This window comes from Ranitomeya variabilis, chromosome 1 (genome assembly GCF_051348905.1).
Source record: "Ranitomeya variabilis isolate aRanVar5 chromosome 1, aRanVar5.hap1, whole genome shotgun sequence".
Taxonomy (NCBI): Eukaryota; Metazoa; Chordata; class Amphibia; order Anura; family Dendrobatidae; genus Ranitomeya; species Ranitomeya variabilis.
Genome location: NC_135232.1, coordinates 850,059,954 through 850,076,513, shown reverse-complemented (window position 1 = coordinate 850,076,513; position 16,560 = coordinate 850,059,954). Strand labels below are relative to the sequence as shown.

The window sequence follows — 16,560 nt, the reverse complement described above, 5'->3', positions numbered from 1 at the left end:
TGTTCCTGCGTTGTGTGTTGCGTCGCCGACGCTGCAGCGCACAACACAAATGTGAACGTAGCCTAAGCGGGTGATGAAGGGGGGTTTGATTTACTTTTATAGCGGGTTATTTAGCGGATTTTTATGATTGGCAGCCGTCACACACTGAAAGACGCTTTTTATTGCAAAAAATATTTTTTGCGTTACCACATTTTGAGAGCTATAATTTTTCCATATTTGAGTCCACAGAGTCATGTGAGGTCTTGTTTTTTGCGGGACGAGTTGACGTTTTTATTGGTAACATGTTCGGGCACGGGAGATTTTTTGATCGCTTTTTATTCCGATTTTTGTGAGGCAGAATGACCAAAAACCAGCTATTCATTAATTTTTTTGGGGGGAGGCGTTTATACCGTTCCGCGTTTGGTAAAATTGATAAAGCAGTTTTATTCTTCGGGTCAGTACGATTACAGCGATATCTCATTAACATCATTTTTTTATGTTTTGGCGCTTTTATACGATAAAAGCTATTTTATAGAAAAAATAATTATTTTGGCATCGCTTTATTCTGAGGACTATAACTTTTTTATTTTTTCACTGATGATGGTGTATGGCGCCTCGTTTTCAGCGGTACCATGGTTATTTATATCCGTCTTTTTGATCGCGTGTTATTCCACTTTTTGATTGGCGGTATGAGAATAAAGCATTGTTTTTGCCTCGTTTTTTTTTCTTTTTTTTTACGGTGTTCACTGAAGGGGTTAACTAGTTATGTAGTTTTATAGGTGGGGTCGTTACGGACGCGGCGATACTAAATATGTGTACTTTTATTGTTTGATTTTTTTTTTATTTAGATAAAGAAATGTATTTATTTGAATAATTTTTTTTTTTTATTTATTTATTTAGGAATTTTTATTTTATTTTTTTTTTACACATGTGGACATTTTTTTTTTACTTTTTTACTTTGTCCCAGGGGGGGACATCACAGATCGGTGATTTGACAGTGTGCACAGCACTCTGTCATATCACCGATCTCACTGACAGGGCTGCAGGCTTACCAGCGTCTGCACTGAGCAGACACTCGGTAAGCCACCTCCCTCCCTGCAGGACCCGGATGCCGCGGCCATCTTGGATCCGGGACCTGCAGCGAGGAAGGAGGTAGGAGACCCTCGGAGCAACGCGATCACATCGCGTTGCTCCGGGGGTCTCAGGGAAGCACGCAGGGAGCCCCCTCCCTGCGCGATGCTTCCCTATACCGCCGGTACACCGCGATCATGTTTGATCGCGGTGTGCCGGGGGTTAATGTGCCGGGGGCGGTCCGTGACCGCTCCTGGCACATAGTGCCGGATGTCAGCTGCGATAGTCAGCTGACACCCGGCCGCGATCGGCCGCGCTCCCCCCGTGAGCGCGGCCGATCGTGCTGGATGTACTATTCCGTATTTGGGAAGTAGGGCCCACCCCACATGGACGGAATAGTACGTCCAATGACAGAAAGGGGTTAATGGTTTACCAAACTGCTAAAAAACACACATCTGTCCTGAAAAATTATTTATTTGGCCTATAAATGGTAGCGAGATGGCTAATGCCAATTAGCTTAAAGGCATAATACTCCCAGGTGGGGGGGTGCGAAGTACACACAGCAGATTAAAGGCACAGTACTCCCATAACCCAGTGGGGGCTGAGTACACAGTGGGGGCATAGTCCTCCCACAGGCGAGTTGGCTTACATGCAGCAGATTGAAAGCACAGTACTACAGGTGAAGGTTGCATTGTACGCACAGTGGCTTAAAAGCACAGTACTCCCACAGTTATTTTTTGCAGAGTACACACAGCAGCTTTTAGTCCAATAATCCCATAGATATCGGTTGCAGAGTACACACAGTGACTTTTTTGTAGAGTACGTAGTCTGAATCTGTTCCTTACTCCAGCTGTATTTCTATACTAATGAGAGCATAATGGCAAGGCACTCGTGATCCGGCCTTTATGATTGGCATGGCGGTGATGGCTCCGGAAGTGCCCACAGTCTAAAAGCTAGTTGATTGACTGCACTGCAGCCTTTCAACAAGCTTTATTAGACTGGCAAACCTAAACACGAATCTGGGTGTACAGTAAAAAGTTTGTGTTCGAGGTTCGGTAACAGACACTAGTTGTACTTTCCAGAGCCTGAACTTTACCATTCAGGGTCGCTCATCCCTAGTATTGAGTTCAAAGAGCAATCTAAGTAAGCTAAGGTTTGAGTACAGTTGAAAGTTCAGATATTACCCAAAACTCTGGTTGTTTGGACAGTTGTGTGATTCGATTGAGTCAATGGCTGTGCAGTAAGACTAATTACAAAATCATGATATATAGTAATACAACCACTTTAAAGGGGTTGTCCGGTCCAAGTCGATAAGCCTACAGTCACTGTGTGTGACTACAGACTTATAAATTCCCCAGCACAATCACTGTGTGCTACTGGGATTCGCAGATTTATGAGATAGGAACAGAGGGTATGTATGCATTATACATACTGTATTTTTTGGACTATAAGACGCACCGGACTATAAGACACACCTAGGTTTTAGAAGTGGAAAATAGGGAAAAATATATTTGAAGCAACAAAATGTGGTAAAATATTTAATAACATAAATAACATACTATTATATATAATAACACCACCTAATAGTATGTTATTATTTTGGATGCTACGGGTAGGAGATGGTGCTGCGGATCAGTGTGGTATATGTAAAGTACTATATGAAGATGCTGGAGGGTGAGTATAAGAATGGGGGCACAGGGCTTATATTTAAAGCACCATTCCAGCACTGAAAAATAACATTGGATTGCTGCTTTAAGATCCCATGGGAGAACTATAACTCCCTGCATGTCCTGCAGATCCTATGGCATGCTGGGAGTTATAGTTCACCACAGGAGTGGCAGAGTGCTTTTTTGTGTGTTGTAATGACTAACCATTAAATTAATTCTTAGTTGTTCAGGCTGTGCAGGTCCTGCAGTCAGCCAGCCATGCTGTGGTGACAGGTAATGAAGGGCTAGAGCATCCCATGACTACACAGAGCTCTCTCCATAGGTCATAATAGAAAGCTTGCAGATTCTAATGCGATGTCTGAAGGACTTGTGATGACATTATGAAGAGGGAGGGCTTTGTGCTGTCATGTGATGCTCCAGCCCACCCTCTTCATCACCACACACAGGTCTTATGCCAGAGCACTCAGCATCCAGCACAGCCCGGCCGGGGCTGTCCTGTTAGGTATGCTAATCCCGCCCTCCTCTGGCACCCTGCTCCTGCCCCCTCCTCTACCGGACACAAGATCTCCCCAGCTTCTGCAGGAATCCGGCACTGGGGAAACCATGTGGGTCCACTGTTTAAGTGAAGGAATGTTAATTTGCTGCTCCCCGCTCACTGCTAGGTAAGCTGGGGAAGCGGCTAATGAATATTCCTTCACTATAAGCATCGGGACCACGTGGTTTCCTTTGCGCCGGAATCTTGCAACAAGGACATTTTCCTGCCTCCTACCAGTGGGATCCCAGTGCAATCCCACTCGCCGCTGCCCCCTCCCCACATGTTACATCCGTACCATAAGATTCACCCCACACTTTCCTCCCACATTTGGAGGAAAAAAAGTGCATCTTATGGTCTGAAAAATACGGTACTCCCGTCCAGTCAGCATGGCATACATGCATATGAAGCAAGTGCACACCCTTTAGTCGGCCATGCCCACTGGACAACAGCATCACTAGACAGGGCGCAGCCTCGCTCTATACAAATGTATGGAAGGCTCTGGCCCTGGGTATGTATAACTCATACACTCCCTCCAGTCCCAGTTCAGAAACCAGTGAACCCTCATAGTGCACAGTGTGTGCACTGGGAGGATTCACAAGTCTACAGTCACACTGAGTGACTGCAGACTTATTGATTTGGGCTAGACAACCCCTTTAACTTATTCCAACAAATTATGCATATCTGCTTTATTTTTGAACATCCATGTCTTTTTGCACAACTCATTATGATAAAAGAAACTTGATTTAGTTAGTCGAAAATGTATTTTGGCCTCTGTGTAAGGATTAATCCTAATGACAACCCATGGAGGACTACATAGTTATCAGAACATTTTCTGTTGGGTACTAATCTTCAGCTGTAACCTAATGTTGTAATGGGCATTTCTGTCTGATAGAGATCATTTTTATCCATTATTGTAAAAGAACTTAAAATGAATTTATCATCAAAGATTTTAGTACCTTTAAACACAGCCTCAAAAGCTTTGAGCTTTTATATCACATGGGTTTTATGTTTTCATTGAAGATCTATGAGATTTGGTATTCTTGGCATCATGTTCAATCCTCAGTTAACTTGCAACCCATAGTAGGCAATAGTGGGTGTCATTATTAATGAGCATGGCGCCTGATAAGAGATTATTAAGAAGAGTCACAGGATAAAAGTACAATAAAACACATCATGAACATCAGAACGTATCTCTTAGGAACAAAACACATGAAAAGTTAAAGAGAACAGAAAAACAAAAAAAAGTTGGTCTTTGATATGAACACTCAGTGGCAAGCTGGATCATGAAGAGTTGAAAATTGTGCTTACTGCCATCAGATCTGCTGGACATGAGTGGTCATCAGCTGCGACACGGAGAGATCTATTGTATGTTTTATGTGAAAAACTATCTTTTAATGATTTCCGTTAAAAAATAAACTTTTTGGAAGGAATAACATTTTACTGCACAGCAAAGAACAGGCCACAACTTTGTAGTACAGGAAAACGACCTTTGCGCAAGGACTTGGAGTCGGAATGTGATTGCTGCAAAACTCATGTTTGAATTTATATACTGTTTATTTATAGATATATGGAATAATGCAGAACTTATGACAGGAAAGGATTTTTTTTTAACATGAACTCATAAATATCTGTATTGTATCTTGTGACATTTTCAATTTACAAGGTGATTCTGACTCAAACAGCAAAATTATCAGCATACATCCTGCATAAATGAAAGAAATAAACAGCATGCTGTATTTTCTGTGTCTTGTGGAGGCTGCGACATAAAAAAACAGCAAAACACACAATGTAGAAATTGTTATCCTTTAATATCTTCTAATAAAAACCTACTGTGAAGTGCACAAACAGAAAACAAAATGTCCACTATGCGTCCACAGACACCTGCAGGTCACCTGTGGAGACGGACATGCGGCGCATTTTTCCAGACTGCAGCATTTCAATTTATCTTGCAGAGATGCTCAGTCTCCGCAAGATAAATGTCTCACACACACAATGTATTGGACTCGGTGATTCCGCACGGTTCAATGAACACACGCGGAATCACCTGTGTTCCATAGCCGGAAGCGCTTTGGACGCAGCGGACATGTGCTGCCTTCAAAGTGCTGCTGATTCCTGACTGTGGGCACCAACCCTTGAAGGTGCAGTGTGTGGATGAGATTTGGTAAAAGTTGAATCCACTTTGCTTGTGCTTTGATATGCTATGGAGATTATGTTCATAAAAACTATAGTGTTTAAAGTTGGTTTCCACTTTCATTCTTCAATAGAAATGGTGGGAGTCTCAATGCCCACCAATACAATTAGTCCAATATTATATTAACAGAACTTCGACCCCATGTTTTCTCCTACGCCATCTAAGAGCAGCTTGATATAGAGGCAGAGACTCTGATTCCAACTCTGTATTACTTTATTGGTTGCTACAGTTTTTATTAAACACTTTTTTATCTACTGCAGATCTATCAGTTCTCTGAATGCTGAGCTCTGTATAAACCCGCCCCCACCGCTGATTGGCACAGTTCTGTGTACACTGTGCATAGGCAGAAAGCTGTAAATCAATGGTGGAGGTTTACAGAGCTCATTAATATGGAGGCCTGCATGGCAACAGCTTTTTTAGTCCTCTAGTGCTAATCTCCTGCTAACAAAATAGTGATTATACAAGAACTGCAGCAAACAACCCAGTAATTGACATATTGCTGCAATTAAAGGTAAAAGTATATAAAACCTGGTGACAGATTCCCTTTAATTAGGTGCAGCGGAGAGTAGGTTTATTTTGCCCTGTTGTAATTAGTATTTATAATATTGGTAAATAACGACAGTAAGGAATCAGATACTGTCTGTACTTGCACATCTCATTATGTTAAGGGCAGAAAATGATTGAGTGATCAAAAATACATATTCCTAATTAGTTTAATTACCAATAAACAATATCAAAGAAGTCTACTTATTGAGTGCATTTATCTTTCCCACAAGTATGAGGTAGCTAGTTACAGATATTAAATAGTATGCAAACACTCATTAGTCAATGATTATCTACAGTAAATGGATCAATATAAAAAATGCATATTCAACATCATGATGCTTCAGATAGCTAGTCACAAATAATTAACGTATTTAATCACAGCTAATTAGACATGCATCTGTTTCAGAATCAATAAATGTATACATATGCTGAACAGCGAGAACCAGATCTCATTATCACATTTCATTTCGAGCTGCAATTCTATTCACAAAGCTTGAATAAGAATTAACTTGATTCTTGATGAGACTCGCAAAGTTTCCGTAGTTGAGTTCTAGGTGCAGAATAAATTATGAAATATTGCTCATAAATAACATCCAGCCCATGATCAGCCACATATTAGAGAACAAGCAGTTAATCTAATGAGTATCACGGAATTAGCAATATTCCAGCTCTCCATGCCGGACAAGATTATTAGTTGCTCCCTACTTTAAAGGGAACCTGACATCTGATCTGTGGGCAGCATGTATCAGACACTGGATATATGATTTCAGCAGAGTAACTTTAACCTAAAAATCTGCTTGTTTAAGAGAAAGCCATACTTTAAAGGCTTCTGGGGACTAAGCCACATGGGAGACTAGTTGGACAGGTGGGTTCCCGGCGGCTTCTCCCCACCATGCAAAGGATACACCCAAGCTTCCTCATTTTCATACATTTTAAAAGTTATTTTCCCAGGCACTGTACCAGTAACAGATACAGTGTTAGTATGCTTAATATAGGAGCTAAGTACCCTACAACACTCTGTAGTCCATTTAAACTGTATTTTGGGGTGACGAACTCCCTTTAAAGTAGTTATTGCACTTTAGAGCACACAGACTTCAACATCTGATGTGCGTCTGACTCATGAGAATCATCTGAAATCTGTGTGTATATCCAACTTGCACTCCACAAAAGTAGTGTAAGGATACATTAATATGTGGCCACTTTTTGCTGATTTATTCTCTTCTGAAAAAGTTGTGAGGTTTCGGCTGGAGTCACAAGACCATATGTTCTCCAAGCTAGAAAAACAGTGAAATTATGCTGATCAGACTCTGATCAGAGTTTGACCATGCTGGGATCTGTTTTTCCATCTTCTCCATTCCGTCAGACTCTTAAAATGGTCCAATTTTTTTCATGAACCCATAGACTTGAATGGCTGAGTGCAATCTGATTATCAGAGGCAAATCGTCCATGCTCTAATTTTCTCCTTGAACCACTCGATACAAGGAAAAATAGGCTAGGTAAACTTGAAAATTGTTTGTAAAAGCAAGCAACTTTGCACTTTACTTGACATATTTTATTTTATTGCCTCTGTTCGCATCATTGGAGAATGCACTGTTTAGTCTAGCGGTGCAATGATGGTCATGGTCTGATCTGTTAATAAAATCAGGTGCACACCAGCCCCCCCAAGTAAGGAGGAAGCTGGAAGGCTGGGGAGTTCTACGCTCCCAAAATAAAGAATTTGTTGAATAGCGAAGTTGAACTTTTCATGCCGGTCGAGTAATTAAAATGTTTGATAATCTACTAAAACCAGAATAATAGAATTGTTCCAGTACTTTTAAATTGTCGTACTCTTGAGAAAGCAGCTAAATTTCATACATCATAAAAGCATTTTAAAAAGTTATTTTATAAAAATGTTACACTGATGCATTTATGGAGAAATATTGTAATTAAACTTTTTACCACAAGGTTGGTTTAGAGTCAGAGAACACAAACAATACAACATTGTGGAGCTTCCCACAGTGAGTGTTTTCATTTTTCTCTGCCAAGGTATTATATATTTTAAGTACCGGTAAGTTCATTTTGTATGATTGGCTTTGGCTCAGGGACAGATTATTGATCGTCTGTGGGTTTATTCCCACAATGAATTAGCAGAATACAACACCATTGCTGGCTCAAATCCAAGCAACTGCTCCTAATGAATGATGGTTTGTTTTTTACCACAGGTTAATTAAGACTCTCAGCAGCAAGACTCCGAAACTCGCAGCAAAGAAGGTGGAAGAATTAGCAGAAGAGAGAGCAAATCTAGCATCTACGTGCTGCATAATAAATGCTCCTCCGGTGTACTGCAAGGAGAAGGTGAGCAGCGCGCCGTCCACGAGACCAGCACAATTCACTGCTTCATGAGAGCTGGAAATAGTTAAAGTAGAAAGATGTGGAAATACCTCAGTATAGATCATCAGGGCTATAGCCGTCCTTAGCTCCTTCATGACCTTGCGATTTTCCATTTTTGCTCTATTATTTTTCTCTCCTTTTTTATTTTTTCGGGCCCATAGCCGTATGAGGGTTTGTTCTTTGTGGCCCGAATTGTGCTTTAGAATTACACCATTCAGTTTATTATGCAATGCACTGGAAAGTGGGAAAAAATGCAAGTGCATTGAAATTGCAAAAAAAAAAAGTGCAATTCCACAATTTTTTTTTTATTAACCGTTTTTACAATACGGTAAAACTGTCCTGGCAATACCATTCTTCAGGTCAGTACGAGTACACAGATGCCAAACAAGCATAGGTTTTTTATGATTATTTAAGTGTTGGAAAAAAAATAAGTGAAAATTTATAAGAAAATTATTTTGCTTTTGTTGCCATTTTCCAAGACTCATAACGTTATCATTTTTTGGAATATGAGGCTGTGATAGGGCTTATTTTTGCACCCTGAGTTGATCTTTTTATTGACACCATTAGGAGGTAGATATGAAGTTTTGATGACCTGCTATTGCATTTTATTGCCGTGTTGCGGTAGCCAAAAAAACATAATTCTGGCATTTTTATTTTTTTCTTACACTGTTTACCAATTGTATTCATTTATTTTATATTTTGATAGATGGGACATTTTTGAATGCAGCAATACCAAATATGTGTATTTTCTTTTAATTGTTTTATTTTTAATGGGGCAAAAGGGGGTGATTTTAACTTTTGTGGTTTTTTCTTAAAACTTTTTTTCAGCTTTTACTGTATTGAATAGTCTCCATATCATATGATTGTTTGTGCTATTTATACAGTGCTTCAGTAATGCTATGTATAGCAGAAATATTGATCTCCTACGAACACAGTAGGATCGTAATGTCAGGCACGAGGGTCATCAGCAGACCCTCGACTGTTGTGACAACCCATCAATTCAACACCCCACGTTCACATGACGGGGCGTCGATGGGCGGGATGAATGACACATTTTAAATCCCACTGTCAGTGATTGACAGCGCAATTTAACTGGTTAACAGCGGTGGAAGGATTAAAATTGAAAAAATTTAATTTATTTATGTTTAATAAAAAAATATATATTTTTGTTTTGCAAATTGAGCGTGCCGATCTGGCATCAATTGAACATCCCTTCAGTGGATATTAGCTACTCACAGATGGCACCCTTACAAAATGCAGCTGCTGCAGCATCTCAACAAGGATGACGCAGATCGGCGCGCTGAATTTGCAGAATGGGTAAAATTGGAACAGGACCCTCAGTTTACACAGCACATTATGTTCAGTGATGAGGCAAACTTTTTTGGGTTGGCCACTTACATGGATACACCTAAATCAAATAGGAATGGTGACATTTTATTGTTTAGGGTGTCTTGCATTGAAATCTGCTGCAGTGACCCGGGTACTGCATTCACCAGACATCAACACAATTTCTATCCGCTCCTCACGTGTTAACCTCTGTGACATGTCAATGGCTGTAAACAAAGAGTAACTTGACAATAACTCATGAAAGATTAAAGTTACATTAACACCAAGCACACCATTGTTTTTCTTGTTAAATTTTCAATAAGTTTGATGTGTCACATGACCCACTTCCCATTGGAAAAAATTAATTTGGATCCAAAATGGCCAGGTTCAAAATGGCCACCATGGTCACCACCCATCTTGAAAAGTTTCCCCCCTCCCGTATACTAAAGTGCTACAAACTGGAAGTTGATATCACCAACCATTCCCATTTTATTTAGGTGTATCCATATACACTTTTGGAAGTGCATGGAACAGCAAGGTGGATTGCTGCTGAGGGGAAAAAGAAAAAAAAATCTTTAAATCTTCAGCTTAGTGAGTGTGAAAGAGCTGAGTGTGACCTGAGCATAAGTGTGAATGGCGGTAAGTGTGACTTGTGATTCAGTGACTTTGGATTCAGGGAGTTTCCAAGGGAGGAATTGCTGTTTGTATTTTATTAATACTTTGCATTTATTTTTATTTAACGCTTTGGTCTGGTGCAATCCCCATTAGGAAATGTGCTCCACTATTGTTAATGCCATCCAGTGCACATCCTGCCACATGTATGCAGTCCTTGATCAGCCGGTCAAGGGTGCATACTGCTGTGTGAGATGTGAGTACGTTGAGCATTTGGAAGCCCAGATTCTGGATCTAAATGTGCAGCTGGCAACACTGAGATCCATAGACAATATGGAGAGGAGTCTTCTGCTCACTGAGCAGACGCTCAATGGGATAGATGAGGGGGGATGGTAGGATGGAGCTGCAGGACAGTGAAGTAGCAAGCTGGGTGACAGTTAGAAGGCTGGGTAGAGGGAAGAGTGCCAGGGAGGCTATTCCTGATCTGGCACACCCCAATAAGTTTGCCAAGTTGGCAGATGAGGGTGGTGCCAGTACAGGGGTAGCACTGTTGCAGCCAGGCATGTCCTCTGAAAGCCGGAGGAGTGACTGCTCCAGTAAGAAGGGAAATAGGAGAGCAGGGAAGGCCATACAGGTGCTGGTAGTGGGGGACTCAATTATTAGGGGAACAGATAGGGCGATCTGTCACAAAGACAGGGATTGTCGAACGGTGTGCTGCCTACCTGGTGCTCAAGTCCGGCACATCGCTGATTGGGTTGACAGATTACTGGGAGGGGCAGGTGAGGACCCAGCGGTCATAGTGCACATTGGCACAAATTACAAAGTTAGAGGTAGGAGGAAGGTCCTTAAAAACAATTTCAGGGAATTAGGCTGCAAGCCGAAAGCAAGGACCTCCAACGTGGTATTTTCCGAAATACTGCCTGTACTGTTGTGAATTCTGTTTGTGGGCTCCCTCTGGTGGCTACTGGTGGTACTGGTTGACTTCTGTCTTCTATCTCCAGTGCACCTGTTCCCTTCAGGAAATGGGAGTTTCCTATATAGTCTGGCTTCTCACTCATTCACTTGCCGGCTATCAATGTTACCAGAGCTCCTCTGTTACTTGCTACCTGCTCCAAGTCTGCTGAGTCAGATAAGTTTGATCATTTGTATCTTTTGTCCAGCGTGCATTTATATGAATCTTGCTGCTGGAAGCTCTAGTGAACTGAAGTGACCACTCCGGTGTCATGAGTTGATACCGGAGTTTAAAGTCACTTCAGGATGGTATTTTGTAGGGTTTTGAGTTGACCGCGAAGTCCACTTTTGTATTTTCTGCTATCTAGTTAGTGGGCCTCTCTTTGCTGAACCTGTATTCATACTACGTATGTGTTTTCTTCTTAACTAACCGTCAATATATGTTGGGGGCTACTATTACTTTGGGGTTTTCTCTGGAGGCAAGCCAGGTCTGTGTTTCCTCTATTAGGGGTAGCTAGATCTCCGGCTGGTGCGAGACGTCTAGGGATAAAACGCAGGTACGTTCCCCGGCCACTGGTAGTTGTGTGTGAGGTTCAGCATCGCGGTCAGCTTAGATTCCATCATCCTAGAGCTAGTCCTGTTTTTGCCTATGTCCCTGCCATTGGGAATCATGACAGTATAGCCGGAGTCCCTATTCCTTTGAAGGGTATCGACTCCACACCATTGGCTAGGAATAAACCTCAATACTGGACACAAGTGACTATGTGTATGACTCCAGACCATCAGGAGGTGATTCGATTCCTTGTGTTGCACAACTTGCATGATGTCTTAGTGCTTGGATTGCCATGGTTACAAACTCACAACCCAGTTCTTGACTGGAAAACAATGTCCGTATTAAACTGGGGATGTCAGGGGGTTCATGGGGAGGTACCTTTGGTTTCCATTGCTTCATCTACTCCCTCTGAGGTTCCGGCATTTTTGTCTGACTATTGTGATGTGTTTGAGGAGCCTAAACTTAGTTCGCTCCCTCCTCATAGGGATTGCGATTGTGCTATAGATTTGATTCCTGGCAGCAAATTTCCTAAAGGTCGTTTGTTCAATCTGTCTGTGCCAGAGCATGCCGCTATGCGAGAGTATATTAAAGAGTCCTTGGAAAAGGGACATATCCGTCCATCCTCATCCCCTTTAGGAGCAGGTTTTTTTTTCGTGGGTAAAAAAGATGGTTCCCTGAGGCCTTGTATTGATTATCGGCTGTTGAATAAGATTACAGTCAAATATCAGTATCCTTTGCCACTGTTGACTGATTTGTTTTCTCGTATTAAGGGGGCAAGGTGGTTCTCTAAGATTGACCTTCGGGGTGCGTATAATTTGGTGCGGATTAAGCAGGGAGATGAGTGGAAAACTGCATTTAATACGCCCGAGGGCCATTTTGAGTATCTGGTAATGCCTTTTGGTCTTTCTAATGCCCCTTCAGTCTTTCAGTCTTTTATGCACAATATTTTCCGTGAATATCTGGATAAATTTATGATTGTGTATTTGGATGATATTTTGATTTTTTCCGATGACTGGGAGTCGCATGTTCAACAGGTCAGGAAGGTTTTTCAGGTTTTGCGGGCCGATTCTTTGTTTGTAAAGGGCTCAAAGTGTATTTTTGGGGTTCAGAAGATCTCTTTTTTGGGGTACATTTTTTCCCCTTCTTCTATTGAGATGGATCCTGTCAAGGTTCGGGCTATTTGTGATTGGACGCAACCGACTTCCCTTAAGAGCCTTCAGAAATTCTTGGGCTTTGCTAATTTCTATCGTCGATTTATAACTGGTTTTTCAAGTGTTGTTAAGCCTCTAACGGATTTGACTAAGAAGGGTGCTGATGTTTCCAATTGGTCCTCGGCGGCTGTGGAGGCCTTTCGGGAGCTTAAGCACCGCTTTTCTTCTGCTCCTGTGTTGCGCCAACCTGATGTGTCACTTCCTTTTCAGGTCGAAGTTGATGCTTCAGAGATCGGAGCGGGGGCGGTTTTGTCGCAGAGAAGTTCCGATTGCTCGGTGATGAGACCATGTGCGTTCTTTTCTCGAAAATTTTCGCCCGCCGAGCGAAACTATGATGTTGGTAATCGGGAACTCTTGGCTATGAAGTGGGCCTTTGAAGAGTGGCGTCATTGGCTTGAGGGTGCTAGGCATCAGGTGGTGGTCTTGACTGATCACAAGAATCTGATTTACCTTGAGTCAGCCAGGCGTCTGAATCCTAGACAGGCGCGCTGGTCGTTATTTTTCTCCCGGTTTAATTTTGTGGTCTCATATCTACCGGGTTCAAAGAATGTGAAGGCAGATGCCCTTTCTAGGAGTTTTGAGCCTGACTCCCCTGGTGATTCTGAGCCTACGGGTATTCTTAAGGATGGGGTGATATTGTCTGCTGTCTCTCCAGACTTGCGACGTGCTTTGCAGGAGTTTCAGGTGGATAGGCCTGATCGTTGTCCGCCTGGGAGACTGTTTGTTCCAGATGAGTGGACCAGTAGAGTCATCTTGGAGGTTCATTCTTCTGTGTTGGCAGGTCACCCTGGAATCTTTGGTACCAGAGATTTGGTGGCCAGGTCCTTCTGGTGGCCTTCTCTGTCTCGGGATGTGCGTACTTTTGTACAGTCTTGTGATGTTTGTGCTCGGGCCAAGCCTTGTTGTTCTCGGGCTAGTGGATTGTTGTTGCCCTTGCCTATTCCAAAGAGGCCTTGGACGCACATCTCTATGGACTTTATTTCGGATCTCCCGGTTTCTCAGAAAATGACCGTCATCTGGGTGGTGTGTGACCGTTTTTCTAAAATGGTTCATTTGGTAACCTTGCCCAAGTTGCCTTCTTCATCGGAGTTGGTTCCTCTATTTTTTCAGAATGTGGTTCATCTACATGGTATCCCGGAAAACATCGTTTCTGACAGGGGATCCCAATTTGTGTCTAGATTTTGGCGGGCGTTCTGTGCCAGGATGGGCATTGATTTGTCTTTTTCGTCTGCTTTCCATCCTCAGACGAATGGCCAGACAGAGCAAACTAATCAGACCCTGGAGACTTATTTGAGGTGTTTTGTGTCTGCTGATCAGGATGACTGGGTCGCCTTTTTGCCGTTGGCGGAGTTTGCCCTTAATAATCGGGCTAGTTCTGCCACTCTGGTTTCTCCTTTCTTCTGCAATTCGGGGTTTCACCCTCGTTTTTCATCTGGTCAGGTGGAATCTCCGGATTGTCCTGGAGTGGACACTGTGGTGGATAGATTGCACCAGATTTGGAGTCATGTGGTGGACAACTTGAAGTTGTCCCAGGAGAAGACTCAGCAGTTTGCTAATCGTCGTCGTCGTGCTGGTAATCGTCTTCGCGTTGGGGACTTGGTGTGGTTGTCTTCTCGTTTTGTCCCTATGAAGGTCTCTTCTCCTAAGTTTAAACCTCGGTTCATAGGTCCTTATAAGATTTTGGAGATTCTTAATCCTGTATCGTTTCGTTTGGACCTACCAGCATCTTTCACTATTCATAATGTCTTCCATCGGTCCTTGTTGCGGAGGTACGAGATACCGGTTGTTCCTTCTGTTGAGTCTCCTGCTCCTGTGCTGGTGCAGGGTGAATTGGAGTATGTTGTGGAGAAGATTTTGGACTCTCGCATTTCCAGATGGAGACTTCAATATTTGGTCAAGTGGAAGGGATACGGTCAGGAGGATAATTCTTGGGTGACTGCCTCTGATGTTCATGCCTCTGATTTGGTTCGCGCCTTTCATAGGGCTCGTCCAGATCGCCCTGGTGGTTCTCATGAGGGTTCGGTGCCCCCTCCTCAAGGGGGGGGTACTGTTGTGAATTCTGTTTGTGGGCTCCCTCTGGTGGCTACTGGTGGTACTGGTTGACTTCTGTCTTCTATCTCCAGTGCACCTGTTCCCTTCAGGAAATGGGAGTTTCCTATATAGTCTGGCTTCTCACTCATTCACTTGCCGGCTATCAATGTTACCAGAGCTCCTCTGTTACTTGCTACCTGCTCCAAGTCTGCTGAGTCAGATAAGTTTGATCATTTGTATCTTTTGTCCAGCGTGCATTTATATGAATCTTGCTGCTGGAAGCTCTAGTGAACTGAAGTGACCACTCCGGTGTCATGAGTTGATACCGGAGTTTAAAGTCACTTCAGGATGGTATTTTGTAGGGTTTTGAGTTGACCGCGAAGTCCACTTTTGTATTTTCTGCTATCTAGTTAGTGGGCCTCTCTTTGCTGAACCTGTATTCATACTACGTATGTGTTTTCTTCTTAACTAACCGTCATTATATGTTGGGGGCTACTATTACTTTGGGGTTTTCTCTGGAGGCAAGCCAGGTCTGTGTTTCCTCTATTAGGGGTAGCTAGATCTCCGGCTGGTGCGAGACGTCTAGGGGTAAAACGCAGGTACGTTCCCCGGCCACTGGTAGTTGTGTGTGAGGTTCAGCATCGCGGTCAGCTTAGATTCCATCATCCTAGAGCTAGTCCTGTTTTTGCCTATGTCCCTGCCATTGGGAATCATGACACTGTACCTCGTGCCACGCCAGAGAGGCAACGGGAGATTAGGAAGGTTAATAAGTGGCTCAAGAATTGGTGTAGGAAGGAGGGGTTTGGGTTCCTGCAGAACTGGGCCGACTTCTCAGTGGGCTACAGGCTCTACGCTAGGGACAGGCTGCACCTCAATGGGGAAGGTGCAGCTGTGCTGGGGGAGAAAATGGCTAGAAGGTAGGAGGAGTGTTTAAACTAGGGATTGGGGGGAGGGTATTCAATTTATAGGAGGGGAAGATAGTGCAGATAGAGACCTGGGCACAAATAAGGAAGTTGGGGGTGGCGGTGGCATGGGAGGTAAGGTTAGAACAGTTAATAATTTAAGAAAGAATAGAGGTACAGAGAGGAACATCAAGTGCATGTATACTAATGCCAGAAGCCTCGCCAACAAAATGGACTAGCGTATATACTCGAGTATAAGCCGACCCGAGTATAAGCCGACCCCCCTAATTTTGCTACAAAAAACTGGGAACACTTAATGACTCGAGTATAAGCCTAGGGTGGGAAATGCAGCAGCTACCGGTAAATGTCAAAAGTAAAAATAGATACCAATAAAAGTAAAATTAATTGAGACATCAGCAGGTTAAGTGTTTTTGAATATCCATATTGAATCAGGAGCCCCATATAATGCTCCATACAGTTCATGATGGGCCCCATAAGATGCTCTATATTAAAATATGCCCCATATAATCCTGCATAATGGTTAATAAAGGCCCCATAAGATGCTCCATAGACACATTTGCCCAATATAATGCTGCACAAATGCTGATTATGGCC

At 42.7% G+C, this 16,560-nt stretch overlaps 1 protein-coding gene across 1 annotated transcript in view; it reads left to right on the top strand.

Moving 5' to 3' along the window:
- GC (GC vitamin D binding protein) overlaps positions 1–16,560 on the top strand; it is a 319,641-nt gene that overhangs the window by 244,077 nt on the left and 59,004 nt on the right. Inside the window, exon 11 of the mRNA XM_077276816.1 lies at positions 8,191–8,323. Within this exon, the coding sequence (XP_077132931.1) occupies positions 8,191–8,323 (133 nt within the window). The remainder of the gene's footprint in view (positions 1–8,190; positions 8,324–16,560) is intronic.